General features: G+C 38.0%; 6 protein-coding genes and 1 long non-coding RNA gene across 12 annotated transcripts; 1 reads left to right on the forward strand and 6 right to left on the reverse strand.

The window, feature by feature from the left end:
• Positions 1–219: 219 nt before the first annotated feature.
• LOC127565624 (uncharacterized) lies at positions 220–1,464 on the reverse strand. Its single transcript, XM_052005044.1, has one exon. The coding sequence runs from the start codon at positions 1,304–1,306 to the stop codon at positions 467–469; it is 840 nt and encodes a 279-aa protein (XP_051861004.1). The 5' UTR covers positions 1,307–1,464; the 3' UTR covers positions 220–466.
• Positions 1,465–1,681: 217 nt separating this feature from the next.
• Positions 1,682–3,525, reverse strand: LOC127565628 (uncharacterized). The gene is made up of 2 exons (XM_052005049.1): positions 2,831–3,525; positions 1,682–2,770 (listed from the first exon to the last, which is right to left on the reverse strand). Exon 2 carries the CDS (start codon positions 2,232–2,234, stop codon positions 1,707–1,709), a length of 528 nt encoding a protein of 175 aa, XP_051861009.1. The 5' UTR covers positions 2,235–2,770; positions 2,831–3,525; the 3' UTR covers positions 1,682–1,706.
• A 114-nt stretch (positions 3,526–3,639) lies between these two features.
• On the reverse strand, positions 3,640–4,707 carry LOC127565627 (uncharacterized). Its single transcript, XM_052005048.1, has one exon. It carries the CDS (start codon positions 4,570–4,572, stop codon positions 3,811–3,813), a length of 762 nt encoding a protein of 253 aa, XP_051861008.1. The 5' UTR covers positions 4,573–4,707; the 3' UTR covers positions 3,640–3,810.
• A 764-nt stretch (positions 4,708–5,471) lies between these two features.
• Positions 5,472–8,591, reverse strand: LOC127565621 (trichohyalin-like). Of its 5 annotated transcripts, none has more exons than XM_052005040.1 (4): positions 7,888–8,591; positions 7,039–7,395; positions 6,301–6,483; positions 5,472–6,117 (listed from the first exon to the last, which is right to left on the reverse strand). In XM_052005040.1, exons 1-4 carry the CDS (start codon positions 8,466–8,468, stop codon positions 5,490–5,492), a joined length of 1,749 nt encoding a protein of 582 aa, XP_051861000.1. In that variant the 5' UTR covers positions 8,469–8,591; the 3' UTR covers positions 5,472–5,489. The 5 variants fall into 5 exon arrangements, with proteins under 5 accessions (XP_051861000.1, XP_051860998.1, XP_051860999.1 ...); XM_052005038.1 differs by having other exon boundaries at positions 6,301–6,672; positions 6,856–7,395; XM_052005039.1 differs by having other exon boundaries at positions 6,301–7,173.
• On the forward strand, positions 6,124–8,543 carry LOC127565629 (uncharacterized). Of its 2 annotated transcripts, none has more exons than XR_007954958.1 (3): positions 6,124–6,300; positions 6,484–7,038; positions 7,396–8,543. It is a non-coding gene; the product is annotated as an uncharacterized LOC127565629 (long non-coding RNA). The 2 variants fall into 2 exon arrangements; XR_007954957.1 differs by lacking the exon at positions 6,124–6,300 and adding an exon at positions 6,354–6,483 and having other exon boundaries at positions 6,673–7,038.
• A 418-nt stretch (positions 8,592–9,009) lies between the features above and the next one.
• Positions 9,010–11,243, reverse strand: LOC127565622 (uncharacterized). The gene is made up of 2 exons (XM_052005042.1): positions 10,093–11,243; positions 9,010–10,028 (listed from the first exon to the last, which is right to left on the reverse strand). Exons 1-2 carry the CDS (start codon positions 11,141–11,143, stop codon positions 10,012–10,014), a joined length of 1,068 nt encoding a protein of 355 aa, XP_051861002.1. The 5' UTR covers positions 11,144–11,243; the 3' UTR covers positions 9,010–10,011.
• A 100-nt stretch (positions 11,244–11,343) lies between these two features.
• Positions 11,344–12,362, reverse strand: LOC127565626 (uncharacterized). The gene has a single exon (XM_052005046.1). The coding sequence runs from the start codon at positions 12,238–12,240 to the stop codon at positions 11,479–11,481; it is 762 nt and encodes a 253-aa protein (XP_051861006.1). The 5' UTR covers positions 12,241–12,362; the 3' UTR covers positions 11,344–11,478.
• Between the last annotated feature and the right edge of the window lie 3,909 nt (positions 12,363–16,271).

Consider the following 16,271-nt stretch of genomic DNA (forward strand, 5'->3'; position numbering starts at 1 on the left):
TTGTTAGTATTTTTTGTATATTTTGAGAATATCGCAATATATTGCTTTTATTAAAATGAGAAGCGGGTATCTCACAGTCGAGCACACTCGACTGTAGCATTCTTACTTGTTTTTCTATAAAAACGTGTCATCACGCTAATTTAAAAATCATCTACAAAGTAATTTTTAAAACTGCTAACCCACGGAATGTATCAACCAGTTTAATCAAAAAATCAACTATTAATTTATCAAAATTTTTTATATAAAAGTAATTATTGTTATGGAAAATAGTCTGCGTTTTTTTAAATTACTAGAAAAGTGGTATGTGGCAACCTGATGTGAAATTCGAGTGGGGCTTTCTGGACTTCTTTTATCCCTCCACCATTGTTAGCTCTGCTAATGTTGATCTATAATGGATCGATAACTTATATCGTGGCTCATTTAATTTCAGCAATCAAATATTTAAAAAAATGTTTTTTGTTGATAATTAAGATTTTCTATTACGGTAATACTCCCATACTTGACACATCATGGGGGTCTTTAGGCAACTGCATTCAACGGGCGGTGCATCGGGTAATGGATCAATTAGACACTCTGAGAAGGCTGGATATTTAGTTAAGCGCTTGCGGCATCCTGACGGTTTTCGTCCACCTTCTTTGCAGGATGGGGGAAACCTAGATGGCTTACAGCCCTTAGCACTCAGACGGGGACATGGTGACTCCGCTTTTTTTGGTTTCACACACAGGGCCAGGCCCAAGTCTGGACCACCACCAATGCATTCATTATTTGTCTTGCCGGGTAGTGCCTGAAGTTTCTTGAACTTCCGACGCGGAAGTACCACAGGCTTGCAATCGCACTGCATTTTGACCTTGCGTCGCTTAACCACACACTTGATCCAAGTTCGCTGATATCTGCGTTTCAGTTTATCAGAGGGTCGATAGTGGGTCAAGTCGGCACGTGGTACGTCCCAGGCACAGGGATTCGAAAGACATTTCTTTCTTGCATCGATGAACGAATCTAATAAAAATTCTGGGTCTGTCCGACACTTGTACTCCGTACGTCGCAAGGATTGCCAGCATGGATCCTTCGCCTTGAATGGATCCGGCTCCTTCATTTTCTGCAAATCCTCACGGGGTCCCGATATCTGATAAGCATCGGCACAATCCTCGCATGACTCCACACCATACAATGTATCCATGCATCGCTTTTGCTTTACGACGTTCGAACAACTCGTGACGGACAGAAGACCGATATGTTGCGGCTGTTGGAAAAGCTGCATCATCGCCAACGGCAGTTGGGAAAGGTTCTTTTTAAAGGATTGCATCATCGAGCTTGCAAACTCGCAACTCAATATTCAATTTCGAGACAATATTAAAAGCCAAAAGAAAAATTTTACGAAAAATTTATAAAAACTTTAATTTAGATTGATTTTCATGTTGCCCGTCGAAATGATGCGATTGCCGAAAGGCTAAGTAAAATAATGAACACTTTGTGATTCGAACACTACACAAAAAGCACAACGAGACATGAAATTCAAAGCTTACTTAGCAGAAGAATTTATTTGTTTTTAAGAGATTGCTGAGATTTCGGTTGATTGACGGATAGATTATAGTCCTTGTAATTACTAGAGTCCGTACCATAGATATTATGTTAACGCTATGTTAAAATATTCCCTTATTTCCTTTATAAACACCCGATCATATAAGCAAAATAAGATTTATTCAAAGCTATGGTCCAAAGGAAAGAATACCAAAATCCAGCCCATTGCAATTATAGTAAGTTTCTTTCTTGAGCTTCGGTTCTTCATCCGCCTGTAATTTAAAAGGAAGCACACGTTTGCGCACCGGAGGACGTTTGAATTCCTGCATCCGCAAGGTTGGTTTCATGAATTGAATGCACTCTCCATAATCGTTCCAAGTGCGATAATATCTACGATCCGCCATTGATGTTGGCGTATAGTGCGTACAATCGGCTCTCGAAGTTGAATTATATTCCGAAGTACGGTTCAGCATTGAGGAACCAGCTTTATCTATCGTCTCTGAACTAGGCCAGTTGCCAAATTGCTGATCAACTGGACTGGATCGATAGGACTGATGATTCCTGCCCTCATGAGATCCGTTGAAATTACGGTTAGCCTGACGAGTATCCTTACGGAGCTCCCAACAACTATTCTTGAGATTAGTTCGATTGGTAACCACGTGGACACCGCGTCCTGCTTTATTTGCTAGCTGAATGAAGGGCTTCAGTGACCGCATTTTTGTTTTTATAATAATTTTGATTCTATCAACCAAAAGATCAATTTATTATTTTTAAATTTTGACAGCATTTGAAATATTTAGAATACAGTTTAAAACACTTGGTTAGAAGTTAAGCTTAGGTTACTTAGTTATATTTTAATTTACGAGCATAATTATACGAGTTACATGATTTCATTTTTTTTAATATGTGCTACGATCCAAAGAAAATGCGCTAGTTCTGATAATGCAGTTATTACGAGGATAAGATATTCGCGTTGACTTATGCTTCAAGGAACCAAGTTTACAAATCGCTAAGTTGATTGGGGAAGCTTTCGACTTTTTAACGTTCCCACTTCCTCGCTGTTTATTTCTACATCTACTACTTTTAACAACTTTGGGTTCTACTTTGCACGATTGTGAAATTTTTCGCTTGCGCATATCACAATTAGATTTAAAATCGTTAAAAGCAGGTTCACAGTCGGAAATTCTTTTTGTAAGCGACGTCAACACACTTCGATCAAATGGTTGTGCAGGCATCGGTTCTTCTTCAGATTCTAGTTCAGTTTTGATTTAAAGACTGGCTGTATGATATCCAATTGATATGATATGCTCACCTATCTTCCTTAGCCAGGTGCGACTAAATATGCGCTGATTAATTGGACGGGGTCTGTAGAACTGCCGATCGAAAAGAGAAAATCGTTTCCGTCTCCGTAGCACAGCCAATTTTCGAGCTTCATTGCGTAGCTTGCAACAAGAATTGTTCAACAATGTTGGGTGGCCAGCCATACGAAGAGCTTCGCAAGTCTTACCCAACAAGCTACCGATATTAATCGACCTTAACGATTTCATTCTTTTTTAGAATTTTGATATTGAGGAAAAATATAATAATATTTAGTATTCAATCTTTAATAAATTTGAATAGAAAGCATAATATAATCTTTGAAGTTTCAATTTGGGTTGCTAAGTTCTATTTATTATTTTATTGCAATTTGTTGTCATTGGTCGGACACAAATTTGGTCGCTTCAGACAGTCGCACTCGCTTGTTTTCCTTGGACTTATGGGTTCCTTTTTGCATTCTGAGAAACTCGGGCTTGGAGCTGGAACTTTCGTACACTTCTTTTTCTTCGGTGTTCGCTTGCAGCTGCGTTCGGGACTATTCTTATCATCTGTCTTTGAGCTCTTAGCATATAGTCTATGAGTTAAATATATTGTTGCCTCTGTGCATCGCACATGAGACGCAAGACGTGAAATCAAATTTGGCAGCATAATTTAAAAATAATATTTTGAGACCGAATATATATGGATTATGAATTTGAATATGAATATGAATTTTCATCAGAGTATTTCACAAATTTCAACCAGCCTACTATATAAATTTCATTTAATCCTAAAAAAGGCTCATTGATGAACTTGCATGTGGAATTATGTTAATTTTATAATTTAAATCAATTTGTTTAATTATGCGGTTGGCTTTACCTATAACTTGAAATTTAAAATTTATAATTACAATTATACAAAATAGGATTTAAATATAACTATAATTATAAGTTATAACTTAAATAGCTCTCCTGATTTCGCCGACACAATTTTAGTTTAGGCTTCACCACATCGCTTCGCAGGGGGTTGTCCTCTAGCGTAACGTCGTCTTAATTCTGCCCACGCATCGCACGTGGCTGGAGTGAGAAGACACTTGCATTCGGTGGGAGGTACTTCAAGTGGTGGATCCTTTTTGCACTCCGAAAAACTGGGATACGGCGCTTTACGTTTCGTGCATCCTCCGAGACTTTTGAATGCACTTCTGCATTTTGGCGGCTTGCGTCCAACCTTGCAGCACGGCGCTTTAATATACACACACGTACTCCTCGATTTCTCTTTCGCACAAGTCTTGACCTCCGCAGCACTGCCGCCCCCAGAGTGAGCCTTACGCTTACGGCGAACGATCTTGGGACGCTTCAATTTTTCATAGAGGCACACCTTTTTGGGCTTGATGAGGAGACGAGGGCATTCGTTCCATGTCACTTGATACTTGCGCTTCCGCTTATCAGTTATGCGATAGTACTTCATGTCATAGCGCAGATCCATTTTACACAGTTCTGGCTCACAGTCTTCAAACTTCCACATTGATATCAGCTCCGGGCGCTTGGGCGTCGGCTTTGGAATATGCAACTGCGACGGTTTCAAGCCACATGGATACTCTTTCAGTACTGGTGGCGCACACTTTGGCTCTGGCTCAGGATCGCACTTATCGGAATCTGAGTAATTTCGAAATGGTCGATTTAGAAGCACGGCAGATCCAAGTCGAATAAACGACCTAAATTTGCAAACACCGATATTTCGTGAGGGGGACAATATCATTTTCGAATAGTTGAATTCCGAATAAAAGAAAACAATTTAATTTATTACAAAAATCTAGGAATAAAATAAATTTAGCCAGAAACCAAAAAAAGAGAATCTGAGATTTTGTGGCCAACGATAGAAATAGGTATAATTTTCTTATAGTAACCCCCAAACTACTTAAAGAGTAGGTCATCGCCTCCCTTGATGAATATTTTTCAAGTGCAGGGCCAACTTCGAAATTTGTCAAAATATTAATGCAATTCCCTAATTGCAGATAACAAGATTAACATTTTACAATGAAAAAATAAATATAGTATAATAATAATGAGTCTATTTGGCGAATGGCTTTTGAAATGACTGAATAGTGATCAGAATTAAAGATATGCTAAAGAAGTAGGTGAACAAACTTTCAATACAATTCAATATTGGTGTAGACCAGCGCATCCACACGAAACGAGCAAGTATGACGGCAACAGTCACCAGTTATCAAATAGTGAAAATGGTATATCGATGTACTAGTATATTAAAAATATACGACATTATCAATTTAAATGTTGTCCACAAAACCTAACATATTTTGCACACTCGAAAGAACTACAGATGAATCGACAACTACACTTGTACCTGAATTCTAATAGAAAAGTACGCTAATAGAGTAGATGAACTCTCAAAACAATGCAATATTGGTGAAAATCAGCGAAACGAGCATGTATGACAGCTACAGCCATCAGCATATCAAATACTTAAAATGGCATACCGATGAATTAGTATATTAAAAATGTACTACAGAAAAACAAAAATTTTTTAATCTTAAAATTAGAATGCATTCTATTTATTAATATATAATATTTATTCTTGTTTATTAAAAACTACGAGATATATTTGATGCATGGATGTGAAATGCATCGGCATTTAAAGTCCTGCTAATGAACTTTCTAACAGCGAACAGCTTGTTTGGTTTCAGCATTCTCTTCTTCCTTTACTACAGGTTTCTCCTCATTTAGTTTGGTTCCGAATATCTTATCTAAGAATGACTTCTCCTCATTCCGCTTCTTCAAGTAGATGTTACTGAATATTTCAGCGAAGGGCTTTTCCTCTTTTTGCTTCAGACCGAAGACCTTATCACAGGTGGGCTTTTCTTCTTTTGTTTCGAGGGTTTTCTTAGTTTCAAGGAAGGACTTTTCCTCATTGCGCTTCTTACAGGAGATGTCATTGAAGGGTTTCTCTTCATTTATCTTAGTCCCAAAGACTGGCTTTTCCTCTTTCTGCTTCAGACCGAAGATCTGTTCACAGGTGAGCTTTTCCTCTTTTGTCTCGAGGGTTTTCTTAGTTTCAAGGAAGGACTTTTCCTCATTGCGCTTCTTACAAGAAATATCATTGACAACTGGCTTTTCTTCTTTCTGCTTAAGGCCGAAGATCTGTTCACAGGTGGGCTTTTCCTCTTTTGTCTCGAGGGTTTTCTTAGTTTCAAGGAAGGACTTTTCCTCATTGCGCTTCTTACAGGAGATGTCATTGACAACTGGCTTTTCCTCTTTCTGCTTTAGACCGAAGATCTGTTGACAGGTGGGCTTCTCCTCATTAAGCTTGGTTCCATAGATCGTGAAAGACTTTTCCTCATTGGGAGCGACTTTTCTCCATTCCATTTTCGACTCTGTGAAGGACTTTTCCTCATTGCGTTTCTTACAGGAGACGTCATTGGCAACTGGCTTTTCCTCTTTCTGCTTTAGACCGAAGATCTGTTGACAGGTGGGCTTCTCCTCATTAAGCTTGGTTCCATAGATCGTGAAGGACTTTTCCTCATTGGGAGCGACTTTTCTCCATTCCATTTTCGTCTCTGTGAAGGACTTTTCCTCATTGCGTTTCTTACAGGAGACGTCATTGACAACTGGCTTTTCCTCTTTCTGCTTCAGACCGAAGATCTGTTCACAGGTGGGCTTTTCCTCTTTTGTCTCGAGGGTTTTCTTAGTTTCAAGGAAGGATTTTTCCTCATTGGGAGCGACTTTTCTCCATTCCATTTTCGTCTCTGTGAAGGACTTTTCCTCATTGCGTTTCTTATAGGAGATGTCATTGTCAATTGGCTTTTCCTCTTTCTGCTTCAGACCGAAGATCTGTTGACAGGTGGGCTTCTCCTCATTAAGCTTGGTTCCATAGATCGTGATGGACTTTTCCTCATTGGGAGCGACTTTTCTCCATTCCATTTTCGTCTCTGTGAAGGACTTTTCCTCATTGCGTTTCTTATAGGAGATGTCATTGTCAATTGGCTTTTCCTCTTTCTGCTTTAGACCGAAGATCTGTTGACAGGTGGGCTTCTCCTCATTAAGCTTGGTTCCATAGATCGTGAAGGACTTTTCCTCATTGGGAGCGACTTTTCTCCATTCCATTTTCGACTCTGTGAAGGACTTTTCCTCATTGCGTTTCTTACAGGAGACGTCATTGACAACTGGCTTTTCCTCTTTCTGCTTCAGACTGAAGATCTGTTCACAGGTGGGCTTTTCCTCTTTTGTCTCGAGGGTTTTCTTAGTTTCAAGGAAGGACTTTTCCTCATTGCGCTTCTTACAAGAAATATCATTGACAACTGGCTTTTCCTCTTTCTGCTTAAGGCCGAAGATCTGTTCACAGGTGGGCTTTTCCTCTTTTGTCTCGAGGGTTTTCTTAGTTTCAAGGAAGGACTTTTCCTCATTGCGCTTCTTAAAGGAGATGTCATTGAAGGGTTTCTCTTCATTTATCTTAGTCCCAAAGACATTTCCTGTGAACGACTTTTCCTCATTGCGTTTTTTGCAGGAGACGTCAATGACAACTGGCTTTTCCTCTTTCTGCTTCAGACCGAAGATCTGTTCACAGGTGGGCTTTTCCTCCTTTGTCTCGAGAGTTTTCGTAGTTTCAAGGAAGGACTTTTCCTCATTGCGCTTCTTACAGGAGATGTCATTGACAACTGGCTTTTCCTCTTTCTGCTTCAGACCGAAGATCTGTTCACAGGTGGGCTTTTCCTCTTTTGTCTCGAGGGTTTTCTTAGTTTCAAGGAAGGACTTTTCCTCATTGCGCTTCTTAAAGGAGATGTCATTGAAGGGTTTCTCTTCATTTATCTTAGTCCCAAAGACATTTCCTGTGAACGACTTTTCCTCATTGCGTTTTTTGCAGGAGACGTCAATGACAACTGGCTTTTCCTCTTTCTGCTTCAGACCGAAGATCTGTTCACAGGTGGGCTTTTCCTCCTTTGTCTCGAGGGTTTTCTTAGTTTCAAGGAAGGACTTTTCCTCATTGCGCTTCTTACAGGAGATGTCATTGACAACTGGCTTTTCCTCTTTCTGCTTCAGACCGAAGATCTGTTCACAGGTGGGCTTTTCCTCCTTTGTCTCGAGGGTTTTCTTAGTTTCAAGGAAGGACTTTTCCTCATTGCGCTTCTTACAGGAGATGTCATTGACAACTGGCTTTTCCTCTTTCTGCTTCAGACCGAAGATCTGTTCACAGGTGGGCTTTTCCTCCTTTGTCTCGAGGGTTTTCTTAGTTTCTAAGAAGGACTTTTCCTCATTACGCTTCTTACAGGAGATATCAACAACTGGCTTTTCCTCTTTTTGTTTAAGACCAAAAATTTTGTCGGCGATAGGCTTTTCTTCTTTCTGCTTCAGGCCGAAGGTGTTCTCTGCGAAAGATTTCTCCTCATTGCGCTTTTTGGAGAAAGCATCACCGATCTGAGGTTTCTCTTCTTTTTGCTTCAAACCGAAAACCTTTACAGCAAAGGGCTTTTCCTCATTCAGCTTCGTCCCAAGAGTTTGATTTGTAAACGCCGACTCTCCAATCCGCTGTTCTAGCCTTTGTAATTTGGAATACTTTGCCATTAACGTTGAACCAGTAGATAGACAGCGGCACACGGGCTTAATTGTGCGGAAACCATTATTCTTGGCAATGGACAACATCCCGAATTTTGAATAAAAACCAAAATGCCGATGTAAATAAAATTAAATAATTTTTTTTTCGGGGTTGAACCAAAACTTAAAAAAATTTGGAGAGGTGTTATTCGTCTGAACGTAGGCCGAAAACTAACGATATGAGTTGAGGCGCTCTTAGGGCTTTAAAACATGTGATATCACGACCTACTAAGTTTTTAAAAATAATAAGAATCTGTTGATGTTTGATAATCTGAGGAAGAAATAAAAAACAATCAAAGCAAATTTAATATAAGTTTAATCAAGTTTGCTTATTAGTAGCTGAGACATCTTTTCAACAGGTCTTGAAAATTTAGAAATAATGCAAAATAGAAAGCAAGAGTATTCGAATGTGACAAACCATATAACTGTTTTCATTAAAGGCAAAACATTACAGCAATACATTAAATTATGCCAAATTAATATACCAAAATACCGAAAAATGTTGAAATACAAAACTCTTATGGGTTTGCGGGAATTAAAATCAATATGAACTTTGACTAGGATAGGAAGACAAGAAAAAAAAAATATATATATTAATAATAAATTTTTATTTAGATTTAACAAGAACTAACGACGACAGAATTACACTCTGCGAGAAAAGGCAGTGTGAGCAAACTCTCTCTTTTATTATATCTGCTTTAGAACGAATATCTCGCCCATAGCAATGTAACTTTAATTTTTCTGGCCATCATTAGAATTGTCGAAGTCTATTTGTTTCTCTTTCATCTGTTTCCGGTTAAAGATCCCATTGTTAACGAGTTATTTTTCCTTCTGCATTCTACATAACTTGTCGAAGTTTTCAGAATTCTCATGTCATACTACTCGTTCTTAATAAATAGATTTTCATCGTTTTGATTTTCACTAGATATTTTGGGAATATCAAGATTTTTATCGTAAGCCATCCTGTCGATGTTTTTAGCATTCATAGGCCGTTTCCTTATATACTGTTTGGGATTGACTTCAGTTATCTCTTCATTCTGAAATGGATCCAACATTTCATCCACATTTCTTTTAATTTCTTTTTCGCTATGCTCAAATTTGCTTGAAAAGTTTTTATGTTGCTTCCGGTTGATGTTCTTATTAAAAGAGGTCATCCTTTTTCCCCCCTTTGGACAAGAAATATCAAGTTCGACTGAGTTCTCTTTATTGTCAATCAAAACGAAGATCGGGTTTTTTTCCCTCTGTTGTCTAGAAGTATAGTCGAAGGCTTCATAATCTTCCTCTTGTTCTTGCCCATAGACATCAACTGTCTCTTCCTCCTCTTGATATGCAGGAAATGTTTTCTTAGGGGAAGCGTAAGATGGAAATCTTATAGCTACTGAATATGGTTTTCTTTCTTTATAAGTTTCCCTAAACACATCAAATTCTGGATGCTTTTTCTCAATTTTTTCGCTAACAATTTCATTCACTCTATATGGCTTTTTTTCTTCCTGTTTTTTTCTAAAAGCTTGCCCATAAACATCCAAAAGCTCTACTTTTTCATTAAGCTCTGTGGATATATTTTTGTTTGGCCTTGAGTAAATTGGGTATTCTAGATTCGTTTTGCGACTGCATTTTTTGACGTATACAGCATATGGTTTTTTCCTTTTAATATACATTTTGCTCAACTTACGTGTTGATGTTCCTTTCGTGGTTTCTTTTCTATTCGATTGATTTGAAAAATATTCATAATGTTTCTTTCCGTTAGTGATTAATTGAGCAGATGCATCAACTGGCTCTGATTCTTTATTTAGCTTTGCGGTGAGATTTGTTGGATGTTCTAACTTTGAGTTTAGACTGAATTGATTTATACTGGGAGCGGAAGGCTCGCTTTTCATTGATTTGTCAATTATTTGACCGTAGACATCAACTAAATTTTCTTCCTTTTGAATTTTGTTGACTATATTAGGGTATTCTAAATTCATTTTGAGTCTGCATTTTTTGACGTATACAGCATATGGTTTTTTCCTTTTAATATACATTTTGCTCAACTTACGTGTTGATGTTCCTTTCGTGGTTTCTTTTCTATTCGATTGATTTGAAAAATATTCATAATGTTTCTTTCCGTTAGCGATTAATTGAGCAGACGTGTCAACTGGCTCTGATTCTTCATTTAGCTTGTTTGTTGGATGTTCTAACTTTGAGTTTAGACTGAATTGATTTATACCGGGAGCGGAAGGCTCGCTTTTCATTTGTTTCTCAATTATTTGACCGTAGACATCAACTAAGTTTTCTTCCTTTTGTTTTTTGTTAAGAATGTTGGTAGTAGAATCCCAAAATGGATTATGCATTGTCTTTCGACACAAAGCTTTTATATTAACCGCATATTGCTTATCTTCTTTTTGGGGTTTTCGTCTGTCATTCTTTCTGCTTCTGCCAAAGGTTTGAATCTCTGAAAATGGAATTATTTCATCTACATTTGAGATTTCTTCGAACTTCCTTCTTTTCATCTCCATGGGTGTAAGCTTTTCAGCTGTATCATAAGTCTTAGAGAAAGCTTTCTCTTTTATAGATCTTTTTGAAAAAGTTTCATGTTGGCTTGAAATGGTTTCACCAAAAACATTAACAAGACGTTTTTCGTTTTCCTTCCTCGAATACTTCGCCATGAATGTAGAATTGGCAGAGAAACTTCGGTATATGAGACAAACGGTGCGATAACCGTTTTTCTTTGAACTGGACAACATTGAAAGATTGAAAAATTAAAGGTCCAAAAATTAAAATAAAATTTTGATGAGTAGTTCACTCAAAGATCAGGGCAAAAAGTAATACCTAACCCCAGAGCTTGCACATTTTATGAAAAATGATTGTCGAAGGCCTGCTAAGAATGAAAATAATTTCAAAGGTATTGCGAGAAATCTCCCAGAAAAATCTATATTGTATGGTATATGGTATGCTGGTTTTGTTTATTATTACATATCTGTAACATATCGAATTAATAATTTTAAGAATTAATATAAGAATGCTTGCGTCAGAATTTATCCATTTTAAAAGTGAAATTTGTGGGTAACCCAAATATAATTTACTTTCCGCACGGATTTAACTGTAAGCTGCCTGATCGAAGACGTCTGTTCAAAATCGCTAATAACGCGCACATCGGTATCTCATTATGGCATTCACATTCAGTTCGGCGTTTCACTCGCAACTTGGGACGAGCGCATTCAGAGAAGGCCGGATAGGGAGTCTTAACTTTCCTGCACTCGCTTGGCCAACGAATGCGATGGCAACGAACGGGCACCCGAACAGGTCTACAGCGAGGCATCTTGATACGGGGACATTGCTGTTCTCCCTTGGGTGGACATGGTTTGGTGTACTTGCAGGCAGTGTCTGGCCTCTCAACTGGCTTGCGACGTGCAACTGGCGGTTTCTTTGCCTTGGCAAAGCAACAAATTTTCTTGGGCTGAATTTTTACGGGCGGACACTCAACCCAAGTTACTTGATATTTGCGCTTGTTCTTATCGCTTTCCTTGTACAAACATTCATCGAAGGTAGCAAAATCTTTGTCAATGCACGGATCGCCGCAGCAGACATCCTTGAATTTGATCAGATGATAGAACGGAAATGTGTCCTGAATATTTTCGCGCTGACGTGGTTTCGGATGGTCATCCACACAATCCTCATCCGACTTCTTCTTACTCTTTCCCTTCCCTTGGCACGTTGGCGAAGGATTGTGCTTTGTGGGCTTGAACGCATCGTGTGTTTGGCGAACTGAAGTTGTGATTAATGATCGCATCTGGCGCATTAGCGGTACAGAATCATTTGCAATGGTTTTCAGAAATGACATTTTGTACTTCCTATTTTAGAATTTTGAGCCCGAAAATGGAAACTATTTAAATTTTGGATCTAAAATTCTATGGTCATGGAGTCGATAGCTGTTTAAACCAGACTGAGGAAAAACATTTTGTACGATTCTATGTGCTCTCGAATGACAAACTAGTCATCACCTATTGGGAGTGATTGTGTAAGTGAAATAAGTAAGAAAGTTACAGCAGGGAGTGCACAATTGCAACTGTCAGATACCAATTTCTATTTAAAACGATATAGAAAAAAATTATAGATTAAAGATAGGACATCGCATAACATAAAGTTAATAATTACATCCAAGTTTAGTATAGGGTCGTAATTAAATTTTGAGGAATCATTTATATTATTCTTTTCAATGTAGTTTTGATTTCGATTTGTGTACCTCTTGAGCAAATTTAAAAGATAACCTAATCTGCATTGTAAACATAAAACTGATAAAAGAAATACATCTGTCGGTCATATTCGACACCTCATAAGAGAAAGGGAATACATAATAGATTGAAATAAAATGTTGAGAATAAAAGCACAAAAATAAAGCAAAACTGACGCGATTCTTATTTCTGTTTACCAGATTTTAAGCAAGAAACAAAGCACAGATGCTTCCTTTTAGACTAGACTCATAGAAAATATATAATAAATAATCAAGAATGAATAATAATAAAATTAAATATTATCATTCGAGTCTACGATATGCATATGCACATTTATTTCCTGAACCACATAGATCACTTAAATATGTATACATGGAATGCGACTGTCTTCGCCTATACTTATTATCCATGTAAATGCCAAGCAACAACAAGATTTTGTTGCATGCAAAGCATCTTTGGAGTTCCTGCTGCGCATGTGCAAATGCAGAGAACGCAAAGCAAAATCGAAACGAATAAATAAAAATAAACAGAAAGAGACGGAGAAAAAGAAAAACAAAAAAAACAAAGTGGAGACTGCGTGCCATATTAAAGTCGCTTTATAGCAAATTACCAATGCAGATATATACGAGTACACACAAATCAGTTATACTCAGCATCTATCAGCATATGCAGGCCGCATTTATTTGAGCTGAACTTCCAGTTTATAAGATTCGCGACTGGGAGTTTGATGTACGAGCGCGACTTGGACCAAATGCATGTGCATAATCAAGCGAAATCCCAACGAAAGACAATCGAAATGAGTTGAATCACATTTAAGCAGCTGCCAAAAGGCAATGCGCAGAGGCTCGGCTCAGCTCAGCTCGGCATGGCAACTCAACATAATTGATGGATGGATGGGTTCGCTTACCTTCGATATTCCTCATCTTCTGGATGCGCTTCATCTTCTTGCTTGTTGCCTTGACGACAATGTGTTCTGGTCGTTCATCTGTTGCTGTTGTAGCCTGCAGCTATAAGTTTCGCCTACCTGACTAAATAATGATGTCGCATTATTTATGCCGCGACTGATTTGCATAGGCCTAGCAAAAGGCAATGCTTTCCTTAATAAATGTTTAATTTATAATTGATTTTCCCCAAGCCATAGCACTCACACACACAACAACTTACAGAACTCCATAAGGGAACGCCTTAACTAAACTTTATAAGTTGCACACAGCCCACAAGGCAAGCGAACCGCAAAAGGATTTGCCCGCGCACGAAAACACTTAATTAATTCGCACAGCCAGACAAGACCTCGGGCAGGGGAGGACAGAGCCCATCCAACTGGTCAGACAGCAACACACACACACACACATGTGGGATAGAAATAATTAGAAATTAGAATGGAAAATGTATGCAAGCCAAGTTGACGACGATAACAACGCCCTAGAAATGCGACGCCTCCGCATAGTCATCCAACCATATGTTATGTGTTTCAAATGGAATGTCTACGACTGAGCCTTTGTGTTTAATTCAAACTACGAGTGCCATGTACTGCACAACTACAAGTATCCCTGCTCCTGATCCTGGTGAAACCTGCCGTGTGGCCATAAGTTCTTGGTAATGTCAAAAGCAGTTTCGATTTACTTTGTAGCACGAAAGGGCAATCAGGGATGGCACTTTTCCTTCATGTTAGTGTAGTTGCTTCGAGTTGTCGATATTCGCACTCAATTTCAATTCAAAGTTTGTTTATAAAATATTATAATAATTAGTAGTCTATTTATTATGAATTCAAATAGATAATGAAAATATATTTTAAGTATATAGTATTCATCGGATAAGTTAATCGAATTGACTTAAACAATAAAGTATAAATCCAGCACAGTATAAAAACAATTTTATAATTTCATATACTCGATATTAGCTGCTTTCGAATTTTAATAAATAATAATAATAATTGACCTTTTGCTTACATATTCATAAGCATTCTTATGTACAACATGATATTATTAATCGTTTATATATTCATTAGCTACGCTATGATTAATCGTTTTTAAACAAGTTGTTCGTTAATCAATATTACGAGTTAATATATATATTCTTATTCTGCTTTAAAGGAATCTCTGATATTGTGATATTCTTAAATATTTCTTCTTAGATCTTTGCTGGTTAAATGTGCAAATTGTAATTGTCCAATTAAATGACAATTCGATTAGGTTTTTAATATACTTAGATCAACCCTGCTCGAAACTAATCAGCATATTCGATAGAAGAAAACGCCCAAGGAACAACGAAACAGGACGAAACGGGAAAATTTGCTCCTAATATCCGTTTACGTATTTAGTTGCAAAGAAAATTACAATATTTCGTGAGAGATAGTTTCAGCCGACACCCACAGCTATGTAAACATATATATAATACAACGCGGCAATATAGTTATAGCTACTTTTGTATCTCATTTAAATTTCACAATTTTGTGCGAGGAGAAAAACGCCAAGCGCAAACGAAAAATGAGCCTGAGAAGGAGTCGAAGTCGAGGCTTGAGCTAATTTTCTAGAGCTGCGTGGGCTCCGCATCGGATAGAGTTTGGGTTGAGGTTGGGATTGATACTGAGGGGTGGAGTGTGTATATAACTCGGGTTCTGTGCCAGATTAAAGCCCGGCAAGTGGACACACAGACAAGGGCCGCAGAATAGAAGGGTGTGAGGTTTCGGCTTTCGCCTTTCGCCTTTCGGCTTGGGCTTTTGCTTTTCCTTTGCTGTTGCTGTTTCTGTTGCTGCTTAGCCAAATTATATTATGACTTGTTTAAAATTCAAATTTGAAAACACTAAAATCATGTTTTCGATGTCTGGTCTGGGTTGAGATTGTTGGAGGGGGTCAGCAGATAGTTTTTGGGCAAGGGTTTTAAGTAGCACACGCGGCAAGCGAAACGAGGGCGAGGGACACTTTCACAGTGGGGTAGTTTCATATATCCTTTGCCTTTAAATTCTGCCGACCGAGGACTGTCGACTGCGCTGGCGTCGCAACTTTTGTCTCGACTGACTCAAGGCAATGTCCTTTGCTCGAATATCCTTAGAGTGGGTGTCCGTGCCACACTCTAAGTGTGTGTATGTGCTTATTATATGTATGTATGTATGTATGTAGCCAAAACATAGTTTCTAGTTGCCACATAAATTTTGCATGCGTCCGTTTGCCAGGCGAAAACTTGCTTTTAAACAATTTTAATGATTTCATTAGTTGAATGCATAGAACTGGCAATTTAATGAGCGCAATTTGGGGCATGAAATGGACTTTTCATTGCTTCCCTATTGCTGCAAAAATTAACGACTTTAATTGAAATTGTTTTTTATTAAATAAAATTATTTATATTATAAACTGAGAAAATGGCATTAAACACATTAGATTGAAGTAATATTTGTAGCTGGCAAATCGATTCAATATCAAGACAAATTAGTTGTCTTACAAAAGTATGTTAGTTTTAGTTTGCAGATGTATTCAGCATTTTAGCCAACATCATCATCATCATCATCATCATCATCAGCTGCGCTGTCTTAACCACTTTGGTTACCAAGTCAATTAGGCTCATTTACAGGCTAGGGTAAAGTTTGGCTCGGCGTAACTCTTGCACCTGCATGCCAAATACAATGTTACTCGTATAGCATATC

This window comes from Drosophila albomicans, chromosome 3 (genome assembly GCF_009650485.2).
Source record: "Drosophila albomicans strain 15112-1751.03 chromosome 3, ASM965048v2, whole genome shotgun sequence".
NCBI lineage: Eukaryota > Metazoa > Arthropoda > Insecta > Diptera > Drosophilidae > Drosophila > Drosophila albomicans.

Excerpts from the sequence above, each read along its gene's own strand:
- LOC127565622 (XM_052005042.1), bottom strand. The coding sequence starts at position 11,143 with ATGTTGTCCAGTTCAAAGAAAAACGGTTATCGCACCGTTTGTCTCATA.
- LOC127565621 (XM_052005036.1), bottom strand. The coding sequence starts at position 8,468 with ATGTTGTCCATTGCCAAGAATAATGGTTTCCGCACAATTAAGCCCGTG. Across the intron at positions 7,396-7,887 it reads ACAAAGGAGGAAAAGCCCAC|CTGTGAACAGATCTTCGGTC; the intron begins CTGTGAACAGAT and ends GGAAAAGCCCAC. Across the intron at positions 6,118-6,300 it reads CTTAATGAGGAGAAGCCCAC|CTGTCAACAGATCTTCGGTC; the intron begins CTGTCAACAGAT and ends GGAGAAGCCCAC.
- LOC127565626 (XM_052005046.1), bottom strand. The coding sequence starts at position 12,240 with ATGTCATTTCTGAAAACCATTGCAAATGATTCTGTACCGCTAATGCGC.
- LOC127565624 (XM_052005044.1), bottom strand. The coding sequence starts at position 1,306 with ATGATGCAATCCTTTAAAAAGAACCTTTCCCAACTGCCGTTGGCGATG.
- LOC127565628 (XM_052005049.1), bottom strand. The coding sequence starts at position 2,234 with ATGCGGTCACTGAAGCCCTTCATTCAGCTAGCAAATAAAGCAGGACGC.
- LOC127565627 (XM_052005048.1), bottom strand. The coding sequence starts at position 4,572 with ATGATATTGTCCCCCTCACGAAATATCGGTGTTTGCAAATTTAGGTCG.